A 27,882-nucleotide genomic window follows, 5' to 3' on the forward strand; every position below is an offset into this window, starting at 1 on the left:
TTGTGTCAGATGTTTAGTTACTCCTCGGCCTCCTTTAGCAGTAATGATATCTGTAACAAATGTAGCATATTTGCAGCTCTGGAGGCCAGGATTACTGAATTGGAGACTCGGCTTCGCACCCTTCATTCACCCATCGCTAGCCAGGCCCCTGTAGCTGGTGCAGCCGAAGATAGCGTAGGCCCCGCTAGCTGTTCCCCGGCAGACCCCAAGCAGCTGGGGAAAGAGGGTGGCTGGGTGACGGTGAGGAGGAAGCATAGTCCTAAACAGAAGCCCCAGGTACACCACCAACCCGTTCATGTGTCTAACCGTTTTTCCCCACTCGGCGACACACCCGCCGGGGGTTAAACTCTGGTAATTGGTGATTCTGTTCTCAGACATGTGAAGCTAGAGACACCGGCAACCATAGTCAATTGTCTTCCAGGGGCCAGAGCAGGCGACATTGAAGGAAATTTAAAACTGCTGGCTAAGGGTAAACGTAAATTCAGTAAGATCATAATTCACGTCGGCAGTAATGACACCCGGTTACGCCAATCGGAGGTCACTAAAATCAATATTGAATCAGTGTGCAACTTGTCGGACTCTGTAGTTTTCTTTGGTCCCCTCCCCAATCAGACCAGGAGTGACATGTTTAGCCGCATGTTCTCCTTAAATTGCTGGCTGTCTGAGTGGTGTCCCACAAACGATGTGGGCTTCATAGATAATTGGCAAACCTTCTGGAGGAAACCTGGTCTTGTTAGGAGAGACGGCATCCATCCCACTTTGGATGGAGCAGCTCTCATTTCTAGAAATATGGACAAATTTATTAAACCCCCCAAAATATGACTATCCAGAGTTGGGACCAGGAAGCAGAGTTGCAGTCTTACACGCCTCTCTGCAGCTTCTCTCCTCCTGCTACCCCCCCAAAAACCCATCTCCATAGAGACTGTGTCAGCTTCCAAAAAGACAAAAAACAAACTAAAAACCAGCAACAAACAACTTAAACATAAACAATCACAAAGAAAGAACAATACAGTATCCACATCTGAACCTAAGAGTAAAACAGTGAAATGTGGATTATTAAATATTAGGTCTCTCTCCTCCAAGTCTCTGTTAGTACTGTGATATTATTCTGTTATCATATGTTACCTTATATATGTAATCAAAGTAGTTGAATTATGATAACAGCTGTAGGACGTATATTATCCTTTAGTTTAGATGGTGTGCTGTGTATGTAGTCTAGTTCTCATTATACTTTTGAGTTAACAGAACATATTCACAGATTAGTTCATTAGATAAGTGTGCATCACTCTGTATCTTTGATCTGCTGTGAATGTGTTACACTGTTTTCTTGACATGCTTTACAGTTGAATCATAAAAAGAAAGATTGTTCAGGAGACTCTGCGTCTAGGGCAGAAGAGATAAACTACATTCCATACCCCCACCTTTGTAGGAAGACAGGGAGCCGAGGTTATAACTTAGGCACCGTAAGAGAGAAAGCATGTGAATGTTTGGGCTTTTACGACTAGGTGGGGGCCATTAGCGGCTATAAGAAGCTGAGTAACACGTCACCATTTTGAGACTGCTGTGACCCTCTTCATGCATGTCTCCCCATCATGATGGTTCTAAATGCTCTTTGTGTTGAATTGTATGGAAATAAATGATTGTTGATTGAGCATTTATACACCGAGTATTGTCCTTCCTTCAGCCCAAAGATTAAAAGAATTGGGAGATTTCAACAACTTGGTGCCGTGTGACCCGGATCTTTGGTGTGCTGAGGAGGTGCAGATTTGGCCTTTGGTGAGATCGTGAGGCAAGGTGAACAGAGGACCGGTCCAAAAATAAAAAGGTAAGCACAGCCTGTTGTATTATAAATACCAAATGTGCATATTGGGCTTTCCAAATTAATCTGTTCACTGAGTTACACGTATTTTCACATTAAATTTGTCGGTGTCTGGTTTTTGGTGCAAGATACTAACAACATAAGTTGAGGCTGAATTCCAGTGTGTAAGATAAACTGCTTCTACCGAGAAACTAATAATACACTACGTTGAGCTAGTTGCAGTAAACTGCTTCTACCGAGATACTAATAAGACACTACGTTGAGCTAGTTGCAGCCCACTTTACCTTCCACATTTAATTTTGTCGAAGACTGGCTTCTGTAGCAATAATGCATTAGAATCTCTTGGAGACGCGGCCATCAGTCCAGTACATTGAATAGAGGTTTTGAAGTGGTTTATGGTGTCGGTTAAGTCCTTGTTCATGCGGCCATGAAATTAGTATAGAATTGAGGAAAAGCAGATGCTGACTCACGGTGCAGTTGAACGCTGGCAACGTGTAAAAGCGAAACACGTCCGTAGGTTTGGTTTATGATACGGCCGTGTTCCGGTGGTGCGGCCGTGAGTACAGCAGTGATTGGTGCTGGTTTCAGTACATTGAATAGAGGTTTGACGGTGGTTTATGGTATCAGTTGAGCCTCGAGGGCTGCGGTCATAAAATAATAAGTAAAATTTTACTTGCCATGAAATAAAGATAAAGCAGAACCTGGCCTATGGTATCAGTAATAACTTCAGGGGACGTATGCATCACCTTTACGATGCGATTTTGCCCCGTTGTGGCGGCCATAAGCGCAGAGAAAGGGGTATTTTGGTCTATGGTGCAGTGTGCTTTAAAGAATTCTAACAGTTGAGCTCAGAGGTTTCTGTGTAAAACTCCCGCTGAGGAAAAGTGCTGTGTGTGTGTGTGTGTGTAAGGCGCTCTGGGTGTGTGTAAGGCGCGCTCTGGGTATGTTGTCTGTGTGTGAAGCGTGGAACACAGTGACAGTGACGGTTGATGTGTCTGAATAGGAGGACATTAGTGCGAAGAGAATGCTTTAAGATCAAAGGTTGACGCCTAGTGTACCTGTGGAAACTAATTTTGTTCATGGTGTGGCGACCCTCCTGGTCGTGGACGCGTGGCCAGGCCCAGCGGCGTCTGGATGCTAAGGTGGCAACTTGGGAACTGAGGACTCCCGTATAGCTACAGAAATAACCCTGGGACGGCCGTGTAACCACGGGTTCACATTTATTCTGGACTAGAACAAGAGAATGCTTTCACATCTAAGGTTGAGTTCTATCATAGGTGAAATATAAAAAGGTTGAATTCCTCGTCTCAGTGGTTGAAATTGTTGTGTGCCTGTCCCCTGACGAGTGTGAAATTAAATAAAGAGGGAATTTGGAGCCACATAGAGATAGACGGGCATAATTGGGTGTATTACTCTGTGGTGTAAGCATTTAAAAATAAAAATAAAAAGGAGAGATAGTAAGAGGTGTGTAGTGGAGAATTATGGAGGAGTAGAGAGAGGAATGTGTTGGGAGACTGGCGTGCAGTTTACGCTGTCAAGGTAGGCGGGTTGCCTGCTCATCTGTTTAACAGTGATGAAAATGAAGTGTGTTAATACAGGAAGCTGCGGACATGGACCAACTGCCCCCACAAGCACAGCGGCCAAAGCAAAATTATAGGTAATGGGAACCACACCCAGCACGAATCAGCAGCTGTGAAACAGACAGCAGCGAGGAGAGAATTAGAGGAGGAATGAAGGTTTTAAGAGCACATGACATTGGGTTGAATTTTGGGGCCAACGGACTTGTGGAGGTTGGGAAGGCGTCCGGAGCATCACAACAAAAGGTGAAACAAAAACACACACAAGCAGAGAAATGTGAGAGAGAGGCTCCTTTTAAGGTAACGCCTAGTTTGAGAAAAAGTTAAAATTAACCTGCCTGCCTACAAATGCACACACACGCAATGAAGAAACAGCTTACACTCATGAACATGTGAAGATGTTCCAGCAAGGTTAAAGCAGCGAAACTTAACATACACCTGTTGTTAAAGGATAAATACATTACTGACAAATAAACTCTCTGGGTTGCACGACAACAATTTAACTTAAAAAAAAAAGACACTGGTCTGACCCACCAGTGAAGACACGACAAATTTAGTGGTTAAAAGATTCAAATTGTGACATGTTTTCTGCTGATTGATTAATACAAGTGATTACTGAATGAAAGAAAATTCCTTTTTTGGGCTTTTAAACATGATCTTAAGAATTTTAACATGTACCTGTGTTGTCCTGTCAGCTTGGCGGGTTATGAGTGGATTATATGGTGAGAAAAAACAAAAAAAGGGGGAGAGAAGGCTGACACAGGGCCTGGTCCCGGTGTTTCTCCCCTTTCTGAATAACACAGCCAACACAACATCATTTTCCTGTTCGTTTGTTTTTGTTTTTTCTCTTTATGCTTAATTACAGGCTGCTTTGCCGGCCCTGAAAGCCGAGGCTGACCTGGACTCCTGCCCTCCCCCATACGTGACCCTGACCAAATGCTGTAACAGCTGGACCCACAACAACGACCTGAAAAAGTCAACAGTGCTGCAGGAAAACGATCTCATGCAGCAGAGACGGAGAGCACTAAACCTAAGGCCCGTTTCACTACACGGGGGAAATTCCCAGACTGCGTCAGCTGACAGAGCTGTGACGAGACGCCCGCCAAGCCCGAAGGAAAGTAAGGCCGAGCAAAAGAATGCTGACCTTGATAACTTTGCATTCACACTGTGCAGGACAGTGATGGACCAACACGGATGATCGGGCGGCGAAAAGGGCGTGACCGAGACAGGAGGAGTAACTGAGGTCAGAAGGCACCTCAGAATGGACAAAAAACACAGAAGAAGATGCAGGTTTCACCTGCGGTGAGCATGGACACTGGAGAAAGGACTGCCCCAATTGGGGTCAGAACCAGGATGGACAGAACTTTGAGCAGCAGCAGCAGCAATGGTCGCAAACAGACTGAAAAGGAGGAGGGCAGGACCCCAGGGCATGCTTCAGGCCGTGGTTTACCCAGAACAGCAGAACAGGGAAGTGATGAACACACACACACACACACACACACACACACACACACACACACACACACACACACACGCACACACACACACACACGGGAATGCTGATTCACTGAGAAGTGATGCACACACATACACATGCACACGCTTGTGCAATGAAGAGTGATCCACACGCACACACACATATACACACTCACACACACATACACGCTGATGCAATGAAGAATGCTTTGCTTATGCTGATATGCAAAATGCTGCACACAAACATCCCAATACATAATTTTATGAGGAGCCATTGATTACCATTGATTACGTAGAATGTGTTATATGTCACCCAGGGGGCATTTATGTAGATTTTAGGAATAAGGTCTAAAACGGTTTGTTTATGAAAACAATGTCTGTGCGTGATGTCTGTTTATGGCTCAAGGCCTTGACTGAATTCTTTGCTGTGCTTCACACAGCCCTGATGAGGAACAGTGGCACAGAGTGAGGATGATGAATTAATAGTGTTAGGTTTAGGTCGGAGTACGGCATTTTCTGTGATTGAGTTTTAATTCAAGGAGGAACAAAAGGTGTTACGGCACCTGAGGTTCTCATTCCCACACAATATTGTCCCGGCAGGAAGCAAAAGTTCCTGTGAATTTCTGGTTGATTTTTTGGTTTTGCTTAACGCTAGCTTGATTTTATCAGTGAGCTTTGGCTTGTGTTCTTTCTCGTAAGCGAGAGAGGGATAGTTTTATGCTTGGACATGTCTGCAACGGGCCCTAGTTTGTGTTATTTTAGTAGTATTTTGTTGGTTATGTCTGTTTTCGTTTTTGTTACAATGCACTGAGATAAGAAAATCTGAGAGGTGTGATCCACCGGTGGTGATATGTTGATATTTTGTGAGTCCATGATTTAACAATCAGCTCTTTAAACCAGGCCTGAAAGATTGAAATTTAAAGCGCTATGAAATATTCTTACAAAAACAGTTGCAAAGTGTGTTTCTCCATGATTGTAATTGGCTTGAGAGAAATTCACTTATATGGGACACTGATCACATGAGAAGTCCTGAGTCTAAAAGGATTGCAGCGAGTCAATCCAGAATAAAAGAACAAAGAATTGTTTTCCTTTTAAAATGATGACGTCATCTTGCTGGGGATGGATGCTCGAATAGGTTGCGCGTGAGACTCCATTATCAGCAAAATCTGGTATGAATGTGTGTGGATGAATGCATGTGACTGGACTGTGATGGACTGACGACTAAAACTAACTGACTTGAGACTGAGACAAAGACTGCACCAACTTGAGGATTAGTAAATGCTGACAAACAATTCACCCAGCCGGCAAGAGAAGGGTGGATGCTTCGTTTTGTTTTGTTTTGTTTTTGCAGGAGCAGGAGGATAAGAGAGACTGGAGGAGGAGACTGTAGCTTCACATAAGTATGAACTGCAGACTTAACACTTTGGTTGCTGATTCTGAGTTACTGATGTTTGCATTAAGAAAACTGTGCTATATTAGCTGTGTTTTGATTAAGGTATCATGTTATATTATTGGGAATGCCAAATGCTACAGTGGAGAAAACTTTTGATGTCACTCATGACTGGAATATGTTACTATTAACTTAGGCCACTGTAAAAAAGTCAATTAAATTTTATAGAGGAAAATCGCCAAAACTTTAACAATATCTATGAATGACTTGCCATATTCGAAATAGAGATATGCAATAACAAACATTGGTCCACGTGATTTAGGTTCTCGCTTGAAATAGTAAGTTATTAAAAGTAGAATATAACCGACAGGAACATTTGATAGGATGTGGTACTGAAAAAGAACAAGAGCAAAGTAAAGAAAGAAAAACCTAGTGTGTTTAGTTTGGATAAATTCAAATTAAAATGTACCATTACACTCAGAGGATCAATATGAAATAAAACATATGCAAAATTTGTATGAAGTACATGACTGATAACTGTTCTGTCCTGAGCTTTTGTTTCTATAGTACCCACTTGACCACACCAACAGTTTTCACACCAAAGGAGGGTAATTGCGAATATTTGTGGGAGGAATATTACTAAAAGTGGGAAAGCTAAGCCCTGAGGGGGATGATAACGCCATAACTTTTACTTATGATAAAAATTCTTCAAATTTTGACAACAAGCATAAAATTTTCCAAAACATAGAGACAGAACAGAGTTCTTAATTTTCTAGCTCCAATGAATTGACACATGGGAGTGTGTCAAAAAAGGGGGGAATTGAGTCCGAACATCAAACAATGGTTTTATGAACATCTTATGACTTTATTTGTGTGTTTAATAATTTAGCTATGGTAAAACTTAAGCATATAATGTGTTAGACTTAGAAATGGTTCATTAATTTTTGATTTCTTTTACACACACATAGATTATGATTAGAATAAGTCCCTGGGTCAGAGAGTCCTGAACATAATATTTTAAACCAAATTTGAATCATTAGAACAACAATGGATAACAACATTAGATTATCAAGGCTAGGGAGAGAGGTGTTTTGGTTTTATGTCTCTTGCAGAGAAAGGAACAGACACCAGACGGGGACACGGAGATGCGGATCCTTTACAGCAGAGACAGATGTAGGGACTGCCGAGACAGGAACTGAGGTCAAGTGTCATGGCGTTTGGGCTCCTGGAGAAGATGGATCCCATAAACACAGCAATAACCATGAAGGGGTTGGCGAAAACCAGGAACACCAGACCAACGAGGTTTGAGAGACTCTTGGTAAAAAGGGGGACACGGTGGTGAACCCAAAACACACAGATCTTTGTTTGAAATCGGGGCAGAATAATCCCCAGAACTGTGCAATGACTAAAGAGTGGTCGAACCCCGGAGGTCGAAGAAAGAAGCTGAGAATCACCCAACTGGAAGACACTGGTAGCTGCAGCAATACAAATAAAGGTTAAAAGCTCCTTAGACAGAGGTTCTAGTCTAAGTACATTTGAAAGGTATAAGGTGGTATTAAATGACTTAATAATTGATCAACAAATTGATTTACTCTGCCTTACAGAAACCTGGTTGCAGCAGGATGATTATGTTAGTTTAAATGAATCAACACCCCTGAGTCATTCTAACTACCAGAAGTCTCGAAGCACAGGCCGAGGGGGCGGTGTGGCAGCAATTTTTCACACCAGCCTATTAATTAATGAAAGACCAAGACAGACTTTTAATTCATTTGAAAGCCTGATGCTTAACATTGTCCACCCCAGCTGTGAAACTCAGAAACCAGTCTTACTTGTTATCATCTATCGTCCACCTGGGCCTTACACAGAGTTTCTGTCTGATTTCTCAGACTTTGTATCTAATTTAGTTCTGAGCTCAGATAAAATAATTATGGTGGGTGATTTTAACATCCATGTAGATGCTAAAAATGACAGCCTCAACATGGCGTTTAATCTGTTATTAGACTCAATTGGTTTCTCTCAAAATGTAAAAGAACCCACCCACCACTTTAATCACACTCTAGATCTTGTTTTAACATATGGCATAGAACCTGAACATTTAACACTGTTTCCTGAAAACCCTCAGGAAACAGTTTCAGTCAGGTTTCAGAGCTCAGCACAGCACAGAAACAGCTTTAGTGAAGGTTACAAATGATCTTCTTATGGCCTCTGACAGTGGACTCATCTCTGTGCTTGTCCTGCTAGACCTTAGTGCAGCATTTGATACTGTTGACCATAATATCCTATTAGAGCAATTAGAACATGCTGTAGGTATTACAGGTACTGCACTGCAGTGGTTTGTATCATATCTATCTAATAGACTCCAATTTGTGCATGTAAATGGAGAGTCCTCTTCACACACTGAGGTTAATTATGGAGTTCCACAGGGTTCAGTGCTAGGACCAATTCTGTGTACTAGGGCTGGGCCATATTATACCGTTCACGGTAATACCGGTATAATGTTAGGCAATGATAGGAAAATGAAATATCGTGATAGAATATGAGTAAAACGCGCATGCGCAGTGCCTTTGTTTTCATACGCACATGGCCGATTGTTGAGTGAAACAGATGAACCGGAATTGGTTTGTAAAAATGGTGCAACTTCAGTGATGTGGAACTGGTTTGGTGTTTGTCCGTCAGATACACGACAAAGCACATTTTTTTGCAGAACATGCAAGCGGCCGTCGTTATTGTCGTATTTGTCGGACTAAGATGCTCTTAAGTCTTGGAGTAATCTGGGTCCTAAACTCTGTATGCTTCTGGTCAAACAAACACTGCAGCATCACTGAGAGTTAAAAACTGTCTAAATTCTTTCATCTTTAATAAAACGAACAGCGTTGCTGCTTTACCAGGTGTAACTATGAAGTTTAACTTCCAGGCATCCATGAAAACAAAATTTATTACATTTAACGGAGTTAGAAGTTAGCAGGAAGCTAGCGGAAGTTAGCTTGCTAGTTTAGCTAGTTACCTAAGCATGACATAGCATGTTCTGACTGAGAGATTTCTGAAAAAATTAAAACGTACAGCTCTGCTATCACTTCCAACATAAATGAAAACAGGAAACTAATCAGCAGTGACGTTTGTAGGGTTACTGAAGTTGGGCTAGCTGGTATATAATGATGTGCTACGTGATCGCTAGCGACACAGCTATGTTAGCATAACATAAACAGTGAAGCTGGAGGACGAACACTAACCCTTTTCCACTTATAAAAGTTAACGTGAACGTTCCTCATGGTTAGAGACAAATGCAATCGCATGGCAGGATGCTGTAAACGGACCAAACTTCAGTCAGGAGAACAACTGAGATAATCCATCCACAATACGAGGTTAGTCATTAATATATGATCGGGGCAATCGTGGCTCAAGAGTTGGGAGTTCGCCTTGTAATCGGAAGGTTGCCGGTTCGAGCCCCGGCTTGGACAGTCGGTTGTTGTGTCCTTGGGCAAGACACTTCACCCGTTGCCTACTGGTGGTGGTCAGAGGGCCCGGTGGCGCCAGTGTCCGGCAGCCTCGCCTCTGTCAGTGCGCCCCAGGATGGCTGTGGCTACAATGTAGCTTGCCATCACCAGTGTGTGAATGTGTGCGTGAATGGGTGGATGACTGGATATGTAAAGCGCTTTGGGGTCCTTAGGGACTAGTAAAGCGGTATATAAATACAGGCCATTTACCATTTACTGCAACAACATGGGAATAGAATAGAGCAGCTGCCAGAGAATTCAACATTAAGGAATCAATGGTACAGAAGTGGAGGAAGCAAGAAGAATGAGTTTAATAAAGTTTGATTTATCTGGCTGCTTTGTTTCGCTTAATGTGCCTTATAATCCCGTGCACCGAAAACTACATACTGTACACTGCAGTTTAATGTTGCAAAGCACCTCTTTTTAACTTCAGTGGATATTATACATGGTTATGCTATACATGGTTATGCTCAGGATATGTCAGCCCATTTCTACTGGAAATGCCTTTTGGTTAAACTTTCAGCAAGGAATTTGCATTTGCACTGTTACATTTTTATAAAGCTTTAATGTTCATAAAAACCAGCTTCTTGTTTAAGTGAAAATAAATGGAAGGTTGTCTTTTTGCGCTAGTAATGTTGTGGAGTTGTATTTTGTCTCGCATCAATTATATCGTCAGTTATATCGTTATCGCAAATTTTCAAATATATGTCGTGATAAATATTTTTGGCCATATCGCCCTGCTCGACTGTGTACATTATACATGGTTCCCTTAGGCAGCATCATTAGAAGACATAGCATACATTTACACTGCTATGCAGATGACACCCAGCTCTATCTGTCCATGAAGCCAGATAACACACACCAATGAGTTAAACTGCAGGAATGTCTTAAAGACATAAAGACCAGGATGGCCGCTAACTTTCTGCTTCTTAATTCAGATCAAACTGAGGTTATTGTACTCGGCCCTGAAAATCTTAGAAATATGGTATCTAACCAGATTCTTACTCTGGATGGCATTACCTTGGCCTCCAGTAACACTGTGAGGAACCTTGGAGTCATTTTTGACCAGGACATGTCCTTCAACGCACATATTAAACAAATATGTAACACTGCGTTCTTCCATTTGCGCAACATCTCTAAAATTAGAAATATCCTGTCTCAGAGTGACACTGAAAAACTAGTTCATGCATTTATTACTTCCAGGCTGGACGACTGTAATTCATTATTATCAGGATGTCCAAAAAACTTGCTGAAAAGCCTTCAGCTGATCCAAAATGCTGCAGCAAGAGTCCTGACAGGGACTAGAAAGAGAGAGCAGATTTCTCCTGTTTTGGCTTCCCTTCATTGGCTTCCTGTTAAGTCCAGAATTGAATTCAAAATCCTGCTCCTCACATACAAGGTCTTAAATAATCAGGCCCCATCTTATCTTAATGACCTTGTAGTACCATATCACCCTATTAGAGCACTTCGCTCTCGCTCTGCAGGCCTACCGTATTTTCACGACCATAAGGCAAACTTAAAAGTCTTAGATTTTCTTCAAAAAGTACGGCGCGCCCTATAGCGCAGTGCGCCCTGTGTGTTGTAAGGAGGACGTAGTAGAGAACACCATGAGAACGCTAAAGGGTGAAGTGTGGGCATTGATCGTATATACCGGACAATCGCACATACCTGTATAAAAGGACAGGTATGTGCATTATGTGGAACATCGTTGTTTTAACAACCCTGAAAATGGCAAAGAGACACGCTTATGAAGCACAGTTTAAACTGAAGGCCATCAGCTATGCGGAGGAACATGGAAATCAAGCAGCGGGGAGAGAATTTAAGATTAACGAATCGATGGTTCGCAAATGGAGGAAGCTAGAAAACAAGCTCCGGCAGGTCAAGAAAACGCAGCTGAGTTTCCGCGGACATAAGGCGAGGTGGCCCGAGTTGGAGGAAAGACTCGAGCGGTGGATCATCGAGCAAAGAACGAGCGGGAGAAGCGTTTCGACAGTCACCATTCGGCTAAAAGCAGTTTCACTAGCTGAAGAGATGAACATTGAACTGCCGCCTATGGTGATTTTTAAGCGAAATACTTTGCCTAAAGAGAAGTTTCCAGCAGGAATCATCATTAAGGCAAATGAAAAGGGCTGGATGGATGAGGAAATGATGAAAGAGTGGCTGAGGGAGGTGTATGTAAGGAGACCAGGTGGTTTTTTCCACGCATCACCATCGCTGTTGATCTGTGACTCTATGCGTGCCCACCTCACAGCCGATGTGAAAAAACTAGTGAAACAAATGAACTGTGAGCTTGCTGTCATTCCGGGAGGCCTGACAAAGGAACTCCAACCGCTGGACATCGGTGTGAACCGCCCGTTCAAAGTAAGGCTGCGAGCGGCCTGGGAGTGAACCTGGAATGTTTGATGGAGATTTAGCGCAGCTGTTCAATTCAGACACAGAGGATGAGGACTTCGATGGGTTTGATTGATGATAAAAATGTGAGTACCAAACTTTGTTTTGCTCCTGCTTTATTTTTAAATATGCATACTTGTATGCTTGTGTGTTGTTGATGATGACGATTACCGGTAATAGAAATGTAAGTAAGGTACCGAACTCAGGTTTGCTCCCGCTTTATTTTTAAATACGCATACGGTACTTGTATGCGCCCTATAATCCAGTGCGCCTTATGTGTGTGTGTTAAATACAGTAATGGCACACATAACTAAGACTGCGCCTTTTAGTACAGTGCGTCTTATGGTCGTGAAAATACAGTACTTGTTGTTCCTAGAGTATTAAAAAGTAGAATGGGAGGCAGAGCCTTCAGTTTTCAGGCCCCTCTTCTGTGGAACCAGCTTCCAGTTTGGATTCAGGAGACAGACACTATCTTTATGCTGCAATAGATGTAGGCTGCCGGGGGATTCCCATGATGCATTGAGTTTTTCCTTTCCAGTCACCTTTCTCACTCACTATGTATTAATAGACCTCTCTGCATTGAATCATATCTGTTATTAACCTCTGTCTCTCTTCCACAGCATGTCTTTATCCTGTCTTCCTTCTCTCACCCCAACCGGTCGCAGCAGATGGCCCCGCCCCTCCCTGAGCCTGGTTCTGCCGGAGGTTTCTTCCTGTTAAAAGGGAGTTTTTCCTTCCCACTGTCGCCAAAGTGCTGCTCATAGGGGGTCATATGATTGTTGGGTTTTTCTCTGTATCTATGAAGCGCCTTGAGGCGACTTTTGTTGTGATTTGGCGCTATATAAATAAAATTGAATTGAATTGAATTGAATTGAATTCTTTTGACCCATTTTGCCACAGGAAAGGACGTTGCCTAATAATTATGCACACCTGATATAGGGTGTTGATGTCATTAGACCACACCCCTTCTCATTAAAGAGATGCACATCACCTAATATGCTTAAGTGGTAGTAGGCTTTCGAGCCTATACAGCTTGGAGTAAGACAACATGCATGAAGAGGATGATGTGGACAAAATACTCATTTGCCTAATAATTCTGCACTCCCTGTAGACACTGACTGGCAGGTGATGCATTTACCTGACTATCATCACAGACACATGCATTTGTAACCTTGTATTTTTTATACCAGTTTGTTTTTAGACAAACTCAGCATTTGACTGTTTAAAACAGTTCAATGTACGACTGCCCAGACATGAGCTGCTGGTAACTCACGACACTACGGGCTCTGGAAATAAGGGATGTGTCCACCTCACTGGTGTTAATATCAGCAGTTACCTTATCTGCATCCAGAGTCTTCCCAGGCTCCTTGATGAGAACGCTCTTGTCGATGGCGCTCACACCACACAGAGAACGTGGCAGGGCCATCACCTGCATGTTGGTCTCTTCACCTGGGACGGCTGAAGACGGTGAAAACTCCACTGACACCTGACACACACAAAACACCCGTAGAAGTTTAGTGACTGTGATGAGTCCCCACGCACTGCTGGCTAAATGAGCTGCTTCACTGTGGTGAGTGACAAATCATGAGTCCCATGTGATGGCTGTAGCCCACGTTGGACACTGTATGAACACTGTGTCAGTGTTAGATAGGTAGGACTTGCATCATCATTGAAAAAGTGCTTGTATAAATGGGAGTGAGCGGGTCATGAGGTCATATAAAGAAGCAATTTGAATCCTTAGGTAGAGTAGAAACAGCTGTGCAACAACCAGTCCATTTACTGATGCTAGAAATCCTCAGGTGATTTAGCCAACTGAATTTGACTTTGATTTGAACGACATGGCATGACTGCAGACACCAAACACACAGCACACCTCTAGAATTACACTCACCTTGTTGCTGAAGCATTTGTCAGTAGAGAAGTCAGCACTGTGGGCAATTACATCCTCACTTGGCAGGACGGCATAAGCCACAACCTGGAACTCTGGAGCCATCTCAGGAGACACTCTGACTTTAAAGGACACCTGGCCCTCATTCACTGAAACACAGGTCCAAACATGCATCCACAGATCAACAAAACAGACCAACGTCAATGCTTGGCTGTGGCATTTGTGGAAATATGGGAATATTACCTGATCTGTCTCGCACTTCAACCTGTTTTTGTCCTTGCATGGTGACAGCTCCTCTGGACAACACCTGGAAGACAGAAATCATTTAAAAACAAGAATGAACTAGCACTGATATCTGTGGACATCACTACCAGTGAAAGGTTTTGACACCTTAATTCAATGTGTTTGAATTAAAAGGTTAAGAGACATCCAGATTCAAGGGAAGCAAATTTGGATGTCATCAGCATAACAATGAAAGGGAATGTTGTATTTCCTAAATATAGGAATAAAAATAATAATAATTTTAAAAAAATTAAATGAATGAGAGGTAAAACTTGAGGGGGTAGGGACAAATAAGTAAATACTTCTGCCTACTCCTTTTCAAACAAATAGTGGAATGATATTTTGTAATGGTTGTGAAGGCACATGTTTGAAATGTTTGAAATAAAAATAAACTGAAATGAACTGAAAATAAAAAAGGCAGCATGTATGAGGAGAACAGAGCTGGAACCCAAACAGAGCCCTGTGGCACACCACAACACACAGGGGCAGAGGAAGAGGGGCATAACCCAAGAGTTCTCTGACAGGTATCATTTAAACCATGATAAAACTGAGCCTTTAAGACCAACAACGTGCTTGAGTCTCCATAAGAGAATGTTGTGATCAACTGTGTCAAAGGCAGCAGTCAGATCTAAAAGGACTAAAACAACAGAACAACCTGAGTCTACAGTTATAAGAAGATCATTAAAAACTCGTAAAAGTGCAGTCTCAGGACAAGATTTAAAACCAGACTGGAATGCTTCACAAATGCCACAAACATCTAAAAAGGTCGGACGTTGCTTGAGAACAACTTTTGCCAAAATTGCGGACATAAAAGAGAGTTTAGAAACTGGCCTGAAGTTAGAAAGAACATTAGGATCAAGATTTTTCTTCTTAATGATGCCTCTGATGTCTTTTTTGTTGTGAGATTTGAAGATTCGTGTGCTGAGGTGTTTTTTCTGTTCTCAAACCGATCTCCCTTTAAGGGCTCAGTCTGGGTGGGTCTTTTTTCTCCTCGTCTTTCCTCGTGTATTGTGTATTTCCACTGTTCTACCTCTTCTGACCTGTTGTCCCCATGTGATGTTTGTGCAAAGTATGTATGGCTGGAAGGGTAAGATGGCGCTGGAGTGCTGGCAGCCTTTAACCCAATTTCCTTCTGGATCAATAAAGGTCATCAGTCAATCAGTCAAAAGTGCAGGGGACACAGGAAAAGCACAATAACTATAATGAGGGCTAAAATACAAACAACTTTAACTGAGAGCAGAACCCAGATGACTAAAACTAAGAAGGCCTAAGAATTTAAATACTTAACAGAGAGAGAAAACTAAGGATATCATGAACAAAGGACCAAACACTGAGGCTAATTACTAAGCTGACAGAAAATGATGAGGGACAAAGCACAGGGACCAGACCTGAAGTCTGTGGAACCAGCTTCCACTTTGGATTCAGGAGACAGACGCCATCCGAGTTTTATGTTTAGGCTTTTTCCTTTTTGCCAAAGCATATAGTTTGGGCTGGATCAGTATTTATGCTGAAATAGATCGAAGCTGCTGGATTCTCATGATGGACTGAAAGTTTCTTCTTCAGTCATGATGGGCATTACAACAGTACTTTTTTAGCAAACACACACAAAGTCTGGTCATGTTCAACTTTATAGTAAACCCAGAGATAACTCACCAGATAAATGACATCCACAGACCCCGGAGACTCTCCCACTATAGTGTAGTTGACTGATACGTCTTCTTCTGCATCACAGGGAGCTGGTTTATCCTTCGTCTGTACCTCTAGAGAGCTGATTGTTTTAATATCAGGAGAAGACGGCTGGGACATGAATAATGTGTGAAATCCCCTGTCATAGTATGCAGTTCTATATCCTGGGTAGCCCAGTGTTGGTGTCAGGCTTGCCTAGTTGGGGATAGGAAACAAAAATTTAAAAACTTGATCTACAAATAACATTGGACAACGAGGCTTTATAAGCAAGGCAAAGGTGGAGGAAGATGAGTCATAAACTGTTTCAGGATTGCAGCTTATTACTGTGGGAGGTATTTGGACATTTGCAGCCTATCACAAACCAATTGTGGCTTCAGGCTGCTGTCATGGCTGCATTAAATTACACATTGTTTCCGTGTGTCAGCTCACATGGAGTTGGATATCCTGGTCAAAGTTATCAGTGCTGAAAGAAAATGAGGCCACACCGTTGCTGTCAGTTGTCAGATTTTGTAGTGAGCGTGGTCGCCACATTTCTCCCGTGAACAGGTAGGCCGGTGCGTCACAAACTGGTGTATTATTGTGGTACACTGCTCTGACCTGTTGAAGAACACAATGCTCTATCAATGGAAAATACAAACAATTTAAATGTGCTTTGTACGACAAACTGAGCTGAAAACAACATGTTAGGCTTACTTTTCCTTCCACATTAGATCCCCGTTCCCAAACCTTGGGCACGTTAATGAAAGACACTTTTCCAAGGACGTAAGAAATCGTGACTCTCTTCTCTTGAGGGAGTGAAACACCTGAATGTAAAAACGTTCATGTTACAATCCTGTGAATGCCTTTTTGGTTAAATACACATTAATGTGTCATTATAAAGAAATAAAAAACCTTACCTGTTCCCTCTTCTTCAACTTTGGCCCTGATATCCAGAACATCTTCAAGCACCTTTTGGTCTATTTTAGTAAAAATTGACATGTTGAAGGAAACAGTTGCACAGCCAGTCTTGTCTGCCTGGAAAGAACAATAAAGAAAGAAAATCACTGATACAAGAATAAACCAAAATTAGAATCAAATCTCATTCACAGTCTAATCTATAAAATATATTAAATGTTCAAACTAGAGATAGCACGATACCACTTTTTTATGTCCGATACCGATATCATAAATTTGGATATCTGCCGATACCGATATGAATCCAATATAGTGTTTTTAATCAATAAAACTTTTTTTAATGTGTTGCTGCATTTTGTATAAGTTCATACTCAAGTTTAAATAAACAACAACACTAAAGCTATTCTGTTATACCTGTATGTAAAAAATACACTGCACCCAAAATATTTCATAGTTCAGCAAAACTGATCCTCAACAACATCCTCCCTATTCTGGTATTTTAAAGAGTACTTTAAAATAACACCTCATGATGCTTAATCGACGTAATCAACCTTAATTTGATGCAGTGTGAAAGAAAATGCACAGAAATCAATTATTTTTCAAGAATAATTAAATAGATTCAACATCTTTCTTCAACAGAACTGCAGACTGCACAGATGGTACCTTCCCAAAGGAAAAAGTACTACAGCTTACTAGGGTATATTAGACTTAACAGTTACTATATACAGTAACGGACTTCTATACATTTTTAGATTAAAACTTTGGGTGTAAGACTCAGATAATTATTTATTAAAAGCTAGACATTTTAAATGAGAATAAGAAAGAAAAGTATGTCTTTGTGCCCCCTTTTCCCTGTTAATGCCCTATCGGCCCCCCTGGCTAAACTTTGCTAGATCCGCCCCTGCACAGTTACAGCCGTCAGCTGTAGAAAAAGATCCTGGTGTAGAAAGTAATATTAAATAAATTCTAACAACAGCTGATCAAGCTTAAATGTGCTGCTGTTGTTCAGCCGCTGGTTTCCTCTTTCTGGTGCAAAGTGGGCCAAAAACAAACAAGAGAGACGGACTCGCGACAGAAAAGCCGATCAGCTGATCATTAAGCAGTTTCATGATTGAAGTAGCAGCAGGAGAGAGAGAGAGAGAGAGAGAGAGTCGCTCCATATATCGGTTGTTAAGCTTAACGCGGGAATGCTTTACAAACATTCAGAGATGAACTTACACACTTGCTTTACTTCTCTCTGGGAAAACTTCCCCGGAGATAAAATGCTGGTGAGGCTACAAATACACACAGCCGCTCTATCACGTGACCACACTGCTCCAACGTGCTTCGGTTATGAGCCGAGTTACGCCATGTCGCAAGTTTTGTGAGGTGCTTTTTTGATATTTAATGGATCGGATTACATTTTTTATTTCTCACTGATATCCGATACAGTAATTTAGGTCAGTATCGGACCGATACCGATACGTAATATCGGATCGGTCCATCTCTAGTTCAAACTATGATGAGTCATTTAGAATTTGATGCAAGCAATATAGTATGCAGGGTGGGGGGACAAAAGTCTGGAGGGGTCAGTTGTACTAAACATAAACAGCTGAAGGAACATTTTGCAACTGATTATGTTACCTGGCAACAGATCATTCAGATAAATGTGTATACTACTTCCGGCGCCCCCCGTGTGCGGCAGCCTGTTACAGCAGCTCTGCTCATTCTGAGTTTCTTTCTTTCTTATCTTTTTTCTCGTAATTTTTTTTTATAACTAATGTATTAGTAATTAGACTCTGCAACCATGTTCTACCGTTTTGTACTAGTCCTGGTCGTTTTTCTCAGTTTATTTCTACTTTTTTCACCCGTGTCTGGGGACCCAGAGCAGAGATCCTTTGTTTACAGTAAGGATCAGCTGTTAGCGCTGCGTCCTGCAGCGGTACTGCCGGTGGACAGACCCGATATTCCCAGCGAGCTGAGGAGGAAAAGACGGGGGTGTCGTGCTGGGAAGGAGCGCCGTCGCCCGAGGAGGAGACGTTATCGACCATCTCTTCCTTCTGTAATTATTGGAAACGTAAGATCTTTGCCCAATAAGATGGATGAGCTCACGTCGCTAACCTGGTCACAGAAGGAGTACCGGCAATGTAGCATCATGATGCTAACGGAGTCGTGGCTAACATCGCTAACTCCGGACACAAGCGTGACACTACCGGGATTCCAGCTGCTGCGAGCGGACAGGACCAGAGACAGCGGTAAGAGGAAAGGAGGGGGACTGGCAGTTTTTGTGAACGACAGATGGTGTAACCCTGGGCACATCACTGTAAAAGAGCAACTCTGCAGCAGAGACATTGAGCTGTTAGCCGTTAGCATGCGTCCGTACTACCTGCCCCGGGAGTTCTCGCATGTTATCGCGATAACAGCGTATGTCCCCCCCTCGGCCAACGCGGATGCAGCCTGTGACTCTCTCCACTCTGTGGTCAGCAGACTGCAAACACAATCACCGAGAGCCCTTCTCATAATATCAGGGGACTTCAATCATGCCTCACTGGACTCCACACTGCCCACCTTCACAGGACTTACTGTATGCCAATGCAGAAGAGGCATACAGTTCATCACCTCTCCCTCCCCTGGGCAGATCTGATCACAACCTGGTGCACCTTGTCCCTGTGTATGAGCCCTTAGTGCGCAGGGAGCCACCAGCCACCCGCACAGTGCAGAGATACAGAGTACAGAGTCAGAGGAGAGCGAGGAGGCTCTTAAGGATTGTTTTGAGTCGACTGTGTGGGAGGTGATTTGTGATGACCACGGAGAGGACATCGACAGCCTTACTACATGCATTACTGACTATATAAACTTCTGTGTGGATAACACCGTACCTACCAGGACTGTACGGTGTTTCTCCAACAACAAACCTTGGATTACCCCAGAAATTAAAACCGTCCTCAAGCAGAAGAGGAGGGCCTTCAAATCCAGAGACAAAGAGGAGTTGAAAAGGGTGCAGAGAGAGCTGAGGGGACTGATAAGGAATGGGAAGGAGAGCTACAGGCAGAAGATGGAGAACCAGCTTCAACAAAACAACGTTGGTGAAGTCTGGAGAGGCCTCAGAACCATCTCGGGCCACAAACAGCAGAACTCTCTGCCTGGGAGGGATGTGACGTGGGCAAATGAACTGAATCATTTCTTCAACAGATTTGATTCAGCCATGAGGCAGTCTACAACATCGGCTGCAGACTCACCCACCCCCACTGCTGCTGTTCCACCTCAGACACTTCACACCTCCTCTATTCACCCTGCTCACTCCCCCCCACCCCCAACTGCAGCATCCAATACACACTCAACACAAGGCTCCAGCCTGTCTCTCTCAACCACCCAGGTTAGGAGGGAACTGAGGAGGATTACAGTTTTTTCTGAATGCTTAAACCCTAACTGTGATTCCTGTAGCACAATCTCTAAAACTATTCAGACTTATAGCAAAACCACTCACTGAGTTTGCAAAACTAAAAGCACAAAAACTGCTTTGCACTCAGTTTGCAATTTTGTAACACACACTTTGCAAAACTGTAGGCACAATTCACTGCACAACACTCAATTACCAAATTTCCAACACACTCCTAGCAAAAGTATACACATGTATGGCTATCATTAACACTAATTTGCCAACTGTCTGGCACACTTTCACATGTGAAAACTTTTTTAGATAATTAGTTCACTTTGCAATCAGCCCAAGCACTATAATACAGGTAAGCTGTGTGTGCGGAGTACAATGGAGGGAGCAGAAAGAGTGAGAAGTAGAGGAGGCCGAGGAAGAGGACGTGGAGGTGAAGAAGTAGGATGAAGAGGACGACAAGGACAAGGAGGAGCAAGAGGAAGACGAGGAGGGGGGAGAGGAAGATGAGGAGGGGGGAGAGGAAGGGTAGGAAGAGTAAGAAATAGAATTGCTGATGACATCAGAGCTACAGTAGTGGACCATGTAATCAACCGTGGAATGACCCTGAGGGTAGCTGGCCAACGGGTCCAGCCTAACTCGAGCCGCTACACTGTAGCAAGCATCATAAGGACATCTTGAAATGAGAATCGGTTAGTACAGTCACTTCGCACAAAGATTTGTAGCACTGCCATATGCCAATGAGAAACACACCAATACCATTGATGTAAAAATACTGAAATTGTTACTTTACAGAATTGCTAGATGACCAGATGCTGGGGCAGAGGAAGCATGTTCACTGCAGACCAAGTAACCCATATAGTCATTATGGCGATTGCAAATAATCCTATACTTGGAAATAAACACTTGTGTTTGTTTTGATGTGTTTGAATAAACACCAGTACTTGAAGTTTGGATCCCTCTATGCTTATGGATCTATGACAGAAGTATGAGCTCAAACTGACATAGCCTACCTTGTGCACAGAGAAAGCAAAAGCCAGATGTGTTTTGTATTCATACCATCAGTGTGCAGTTGGCGCATTGTGTGCTTAGTAGATGATGGCTTGTGTGTACTGTTTGATACAGAAACACCATTTTTACGAAGGTGTGAAGAGTTAATCTAGCTGTGTTTGCTTTTGCAAGAGAACTACAATGTTTTGATGATTGGGTGACAGGTTTTCTTATTTGTGTGAAGAGTTTTGCAAAATTAGCCAATAGTTACAAAAAATGTGCTTAAGCAATCAGAAAAAACTGTAATGGCAAGAAGGCAGCGGGTCCAGATGGCATCAGCTCGAGGGTCGTCAGGTCCTGCGCGGACCAACTGTGTGGGGTGATGGAGCACCTCTTCAACCTGAGCCTGAGGTTGGGAAGAGTCCCACAGCTCTGGAAAACCTCCTGTGTTGTACCAGTGCCAAAGACTTCACGCCCCAAGGACCTCAACAGCTACAGGCCGGTGGCTCTGACATCCCACCTGATGAAGACCCTGGAGCGGTTGGTCCTGGCTCAGCTTCGGCGCCTAATAAGCTCATCACTGGACCCACTTCAGTTTGCCTACCAGCCTGGCATTGGAGCGGATGATGCCGTCATTCACCTCCTACATCGTTCCCTCGCTCACCTGGAGACCGCTGGAAGCACTGTGAGAATCATGTTCTTTGATTTCTCCAGTGCCTTCAACACCATTCTTCCCTCGGTTCTAAAGGACAAGCTGGTGAACTCTGGAGTGGACCATCACCTCACTACCTGGATCCTGGACTACCTCACCGACCGACCACAGTATGTGAGGACTCAGGGCTGTGTGTCGGACAGGGTCGTCTGCAGTACGGGGGCCCCACAGGGAACGGTTCTGGCTCCGTTCCTCTTCACCATCTACACTGCAGACTTCTCCCACAATTCCACCCAGTGCTTCCTGCAGAAGTTCTCTGATGACTCTGCAATAGTCGGCCTCATCACTGATGGGGACGACAAGGAGTACAGAGGTCTGACCCAAGACTTTGTGGACTGGTGCCAGCTGAACTACCTCCAGATCAACGCCAGTAAAACCAAGGAACTGGTGGTAGACTTCCGCAGGCACAAGCATTCTCCACTGCAACCACTGAACATCCAAGGTATGGACATTGAGGCTGTGGACAGCTACAGGTACCTTGGTGTTCATCTGAACAATAGACTGGACTGGACTCATAACTCAGACGCCCTCTACAGGAAAGGGCAGAGCAGGCTGTACCTGCTGCGGAGACTCAGGTCGTTTGGAGTGGAGGGCCCACTCCTGAAGACCTTCTATGACTCTGTTGTGGCTTCTGCTATCTTTTATGGTGTGGTCTGCTGGGGCGGCAGCATCTCTGCTGGGGACAGGAAGAGACTGAACAGGGTGATCCGAAGGGCCAGCTCTGTTCTAGGATGCCCTCTGGACCCAGTGGAGGTGGTGAGTGACAGGAGAACGGCGGCTAAGCTGTCATCCCTGTTGGACAACGTCTCCCACCCCATGCAGCAGACTGTGACAGCACTGAGCAGCTCCTTCAGTGGGAGACTGCGGCACCCACGGTGTGGGACGGAGAGATTTCGCAGGTCTTTCCTCCCCACTGCTGTCAGACTCCATAATAAAGACTTTAACTGATCAAGCACACACATCCATACATATGCAATAATGCTAAGTGCAATAATCCTTTCTGTCATCGTTGTATTTTTACTCAGTTGTATATAGTATTTGTATTTGTATTCTATTTTTATCTTATTGTATATTTATTTTTATTTTATTCTACTGTATATAGTATTTTATTTTATTCTATTCTGTACAGTTGTGTACTGTATTTATTCTTATTGTATTCTAATTTTTGCCTCATAACTTTTGCACTGTCCACTTCCTGCTGTGACAAAACAAATTTCCCACGTGTGGGACTAATAAAGGTTATCTTATCTTATCTTATCTTATTAAAAGATCATCATAGAGAGACAGAGTTTCTCATTTTCTCAGAGTTTCTCAGAGTTTCTATATTAAATGCCCGACCAGAGAGGAGAGGACATTAGACCACTGTTACAGCACGATCAGCGGGGTCTATCGCGCGGTGCCCCGCGCTTCACTCGGACTTTCTTACCACGTCATGATCCACCTGATCCCCGCGTACAGACAGAGGCTGAAGCTCTCCAAACCTGTCGTGAGGACGAAAAAACTGTGGAGCAACGAGGCTGTGGAGGAGCTTCGCACGTGTTTGGAGACCACAGACTGGGACACATTGAAGGCTGCTTCTAACAGCTTGGACGAGTTTACGGACACTGTCACCTCCTATATCCACTTCTGTGAGGACAGCATTGTGCCATCACGCACCAGGGTGAGTTATAACAATGACAAACCCCGGTTTACTCCTAAACTCAAAAAGCTGTGGCTGGAAAAGAGAAAGGCGTTCAGAAGCGGAGACAGGGACTGCTACAGAGAGGCCAAGTACAGGTTCACTAAAGAAGTGGACATTGCTAAACATCAGCACTCTGAGAAGATACAGCAGCAGATCTCAGAGAATGACTCGGCCTCTGTGTGGAAAGGTTTTAGGAATATCACCAACTACAAGCCTAAAACCCCCCACTCCACTGATGACTTGCTCTTAGCCAACACCCTTAACGACTTCTACTGTCGTTTTGACGAGCCATCAGGCAGCCTTCACACCTCCAACGGCCCCAACAATAGAGGCACTTTGGACACTCATTCCCCCACCTCTCCCCCCTCCATAGAGCCATCACCACCTTCAAACTGTTCACCTACAACACCCCCCTCCTCACCCCACACAAAAGAGGATTTCACACCACCTCCTCCCACCACAACTCTTCATATTCATGAAGCAGATGTGAGGAAGCAGTTTAAGAGTCTGAATGCTCGAAAAGCTCCCGGCCCAGACGGTGTGTCTCCTGCCACCCTCAGACACTGTGCAAACGAGCTGGCCCCAGTGTTTTCTGGCATTTTCAACTCCTCACTGCAGGCCATGTGCCTGCCAGCTTCAAGTCCTCTACCATAATCCCTGTCCCCAAGAAACCTAGGATCACTGGACTAAATGACTACAGACCCGTGGCTCTGACATCTGTGGTCATGAAGTCATTTGAGCGCCTGGTTCTCTCCTATCTCAAGACCTTCACGGCCCCCCTCCTGGACCCCCTGCAGTTTGCATACAGAGCCAACAGGTCTGTAGATGACGCCATCAACATGGCCCTACACTTCATCCTGCAGCATCTGGACTCCCCAGGAACCTACGCCAGGATCCTGTTTGTGGACTTCAGCTCTGCCTTCAACACCATCCTTCCAGACCATCTCCAAGGCAAGCTTTCCCAGATGAATGTGCCTGATCCCATCTGCCGGTGGATCACTGACTTCCTGACGGACAGGAAGCAGCACGTGAAGCTGGGAAAGAATGTCTCGGACTCCCGGACCATCAGCACCGGCTCCCCTCAGGGCTGTGTTCTTTCTCCTCTGCTCTTCTCCCTGTACACCAACTGCTGCACCTCCACCCACCAGTCTGTCAAGCTAATCAAGTTTGCAGATGACACCACCGTTATTGGGCTCATCTCGGACGGGGATGAGTCTGCCTACAGGAGGGAGGTTGAACGTCTGGTGTCCTGGTGCAGCCACAACAACCTGGTGCTGAATGCCCAGAAGACAGTGGAGATTATTGTGGACTTCAGGAAGCACACAGCTCCACTCCCCCCCATCATCCTGACTGACACCCCCATCACCTCTGTGGACTCATTCCGCTTCCTGGGTACCACCATCACCCAGGACCTGAAGTGGGAGCCCACCATCACCTCCGTCATCAAGAAAGCCCAGCAGAGGATGTACTTCCTGAGGCAGCTGAAGAAATTCAACCTGCCAACACGGACGATGATGCAATTCTACACTGCAATCATCGAGTCCATCCTCACCTCCTCCATCACCGTGTGGTACGCTGGAGCCACTATCAGGGACAAACAGAGACTGCAGCGTGTTGTGCGCTCTGCTGAGAAGGTGATTGGCTGCAGACTCCCATCTCTGCAGGACCTGTACACCTCCAGGACACTGGGGCGTGCAGCTCGGATCTCAGCTGACCCTTCTCACCCTGGACACAGTCTGTTTGACCTGCTCCCCTCAGGCAGGAGGCTCCGGTCCATTCGCACCAGAACCTCTCGCCATAAGAACAGTTTCTTCCCCTCTGCTGTCGGACTCATGAACAATAACCGTATGACTGTCCCCACCACTAACACATGACCCTACACTGTGTTCACTGCATCATTCCATGTTTGACACTGATCACCACCTGCACTCATGTATATATCATGTATATATCTGTCTACTTAGCACTTTTAATTCTTATTCTTATTTTTATTTTCATGTCTATTTAAGCGTAATTTATGACAGTATGTTTGCACTGAAGCACCGCAGCAATTTCCTAATGTTGTAAACCTGCTCAACATTTGGCAATAAAACCCTTTCTGATTCTGATTCTGATTCTCACAAATACAGATGGGCGGAGGTTTACAAATCTGCAATGGACTGTGTCTACAAATTGTAGAACAATGACAGAATAATTTCATTAATGTAAAATTATCAAGACGGGGAATATTTCATCATCTGCAGCGCATAATGTCATCAAAACATGCAAAGGATAAGGCTAAAATCCACTATCAGATGGCTGCAGTCTCCAGGTCCTCGGGCAGCAATGCATGAAAAACTGTCATCATTCTGCCACTCAGATCACTGCATGGCCTCAGGAACACTTCCACAAATCAATATCTGCACACAAAGTTCACCATGCCACCCACAAACGCAGGTTAAAGCTCCATTGTGCAGAAGAAGTCAAATGCGAATGCGAACTGGAAACGCTGCATTCTTTTCTGGGCAAAAGCTCATTTAAAACGACAAACAATGCTCTGTGCTCAGATGATTCGAAATCTGAAATTCTTTTTGGAAAACACAGACGCCGTATCCTCCACAACATCCCAAACATCCTGTCGAGCTGGGACTGTATAGCAGTATGATGGCATCACCTCACAAAACCACTGTATCATTTAAATTTCCCAGCAGCATCTCATTTACATCCTCAAAATCTCAGTACTACCATATATATGTTATACAGTACTGTGAAAAAAATCTTCACCCACTACCTTTTTGTGTGTTTGTTTGTTGGCCTCCAAATAAACAAACTTTCTTGGGAATTTTTAAAATGGGCTTGAACAGTTTGTGTTGAGACTTTGGCAGCTTTTACATTCATTTCCAGTTCAGTTCGATCAGGCACTTTATGTTGACCTATGAACCATCCAAGCACAACAAGGACACCTGCCTCAAGGGATTATTGTTTCTACACATAACAGACAACTTAGCAAAGAACCAGTTTGAACTTTTATCCCATTGTCGATCCATCCAGGGGAGTTATTTTTTTCTCCTTATCTTTCCTCATGTGGTGCATTTTCCATTGTTATACCTCTCTGACCTGTCTTCCCCATGTGATGTTTTGTGTCATGTATGTATGGTCGGAAGGTAAGATGGCGCCGCCATTGCGTGCAATAGGTCGGCAGCCTTATGAAATTTCCCCTTGTGGGACTAATAAAGGTATATCAAATCAAATCAAATCAAATCTTTTACTCCCATTTCCTTCTTTGAATCTAAAACAAACGCCAACAACAGCAGGGCTTGAACTCATGGAAGCTTGCCTGAGAGAGTTCAGGTTGCATTTCCATTTGTGTTTGCATGTTTCAGTAAACCACTGTAGCTATGTCCCCCACTTTCCAGTTATTTATTTGTAACAAATGTTTGTAATCATGTATGATTTTTGTTCCACTTCTCATATGTGCACCACTTTGTGTTGGTCTTTCACGTGGAATTCCAATCAAATTGTTTCATGTTTGTGGCTGTAATGTGACAAAATGTGGGAAAGTTCAAGGGGGCCGAATACTTTTGAAAGCCACTGTATTGAGACTCGACTACACTGTGTTCGTGTTTTCCTCCGAAACAATAAGCTCCGTTGGAGCAGCCTTTCAACGCCTCTCTCTGTCTCTCAAAAAGTTGACCCAGACAACAAAGTAAAGCTATCGGAGCCGCGGACCTGTTTTATATACGCGCGGAATAGTTTTCTATACGAGATCACTGCAAAAAGTGTAGCCTTACCTAATGTCCACCTACTGTTACTCATTTATATTAAGATTTAAACATCCAGTTGGTGTTGGTGTGGAGAGTAGCCTTCAGTAATAGTAATAAAATACACAGAAATAGTTCATTCATGTAGTAGTAAAAAGAATGATAATGTATTAAGTAATCCAAAGTATTCAGAATATGTTACTCTCATTGAGTAACGTAACGGAATAAAATACATTTTGAGGCATGTATTCTGTAATCTGTAGTGGAATACACTTTAACCTTCCCAACACTGAGCAGTAACTCAGTAAATTGTTCAAACTTTTAACAAGAGCTGAATCTTTGGATATGTGTATATTTGTTCAGTTTGTTTAGGTGTCCCAGTCAGATCAGAGTATTTTTGAAGTTCTTAGATTTCCCACAGAAGTTGTATTCTTTTGTGTGACAGACATGATGAGACACACCACTTGCTTTAGCCCTACCAGTAAAGCTAATCAT

The 27,882-nt window shown here is 43.6% G+C and overlaps 1 protein-coding gene and 1 pseudogene across 2 annotated transcripts in view; one reads left to right on the forward strand and one right to left on the reverse strand.

Annotated features, from left to right (window-relative positions):
- The window catches only part of LOC147333478 (alpha-2-macroglobulin-like), a 63,536-nt gene that overhangs the window by 23,427 nt on the left and 12,227 nt on the right, over nucleotides 1–27,882 (reverse strand). Inside the window, exons 9-15 of the mRNA XM_086266942.1 lie at nucleotides 16,900–17,017; nucleotides 16,697–16,806; nucleotides 16,433–16,600; nucleotides 15,971–16,198; nucleotides 14,279–14,342; nucleotides 14,039–14,184; nucleotides 13,484–13,633 (exon numbers count right to left, since the gene is read on the reverse strand). Coding sequence (XP_086123068.1) covers nucleotides 13,484–13,633; nucleotides 14,039–14,184; nucleotides 14,279–14,342; nucleotides 15,971–16,198; nucleotides 16,433–16,600; nucleotides 16,697–16,806; nucleotides 16,900–17,017 — 984 coding nt within the window. The remainder of the gene's footprint in view (nucleotides 1–13,483; nucleotides 13,634–14,038; nucleotides 14,185–14,278; nucleotides 14,343–15,970; nucleotides 16,199–16,432; nucleotides 16,601–16,696; nucleotides 16,807–16,899; nucleotides 17,018–27,882) is intronic.
- The window catches only part of LOC147333479 (uncharacterized), a 167,981-nt pseudogene continuing 140,285 nt past the window's right edge, over nucleotides 187–27,882 (forward strand). The window contains exon 1 of the transcript XR_015125451.1: nucleotides 187–276. The product of XR_015125451.1 is annotated as an uncharacterized LOC147333479 (transcript). The remainder of the gene's footprint in view (nucleotides 277–27,882) is intronic.

This window comes from Aulonocara sp. 'chitande type north' Nkhata Bay, linkage group LG3 (assembly GCF_057382095.1).
Source record: "Aulonocara sp. 'chitande type north' Nkhata Bay isolate Kocher_YH1m ecotype deep benthic linkage group LG3, A_spYH_male_GT1.1, whole genome shotgun sequence".
NCBI classification, from domain to species: Eukaryota; Metazoa; Chordata; class Actinopteri; order Cichliformes; family Cichlidae; genus Aulonocara; species Aulonocara sp. 'chitande type north' Nkhata Bay.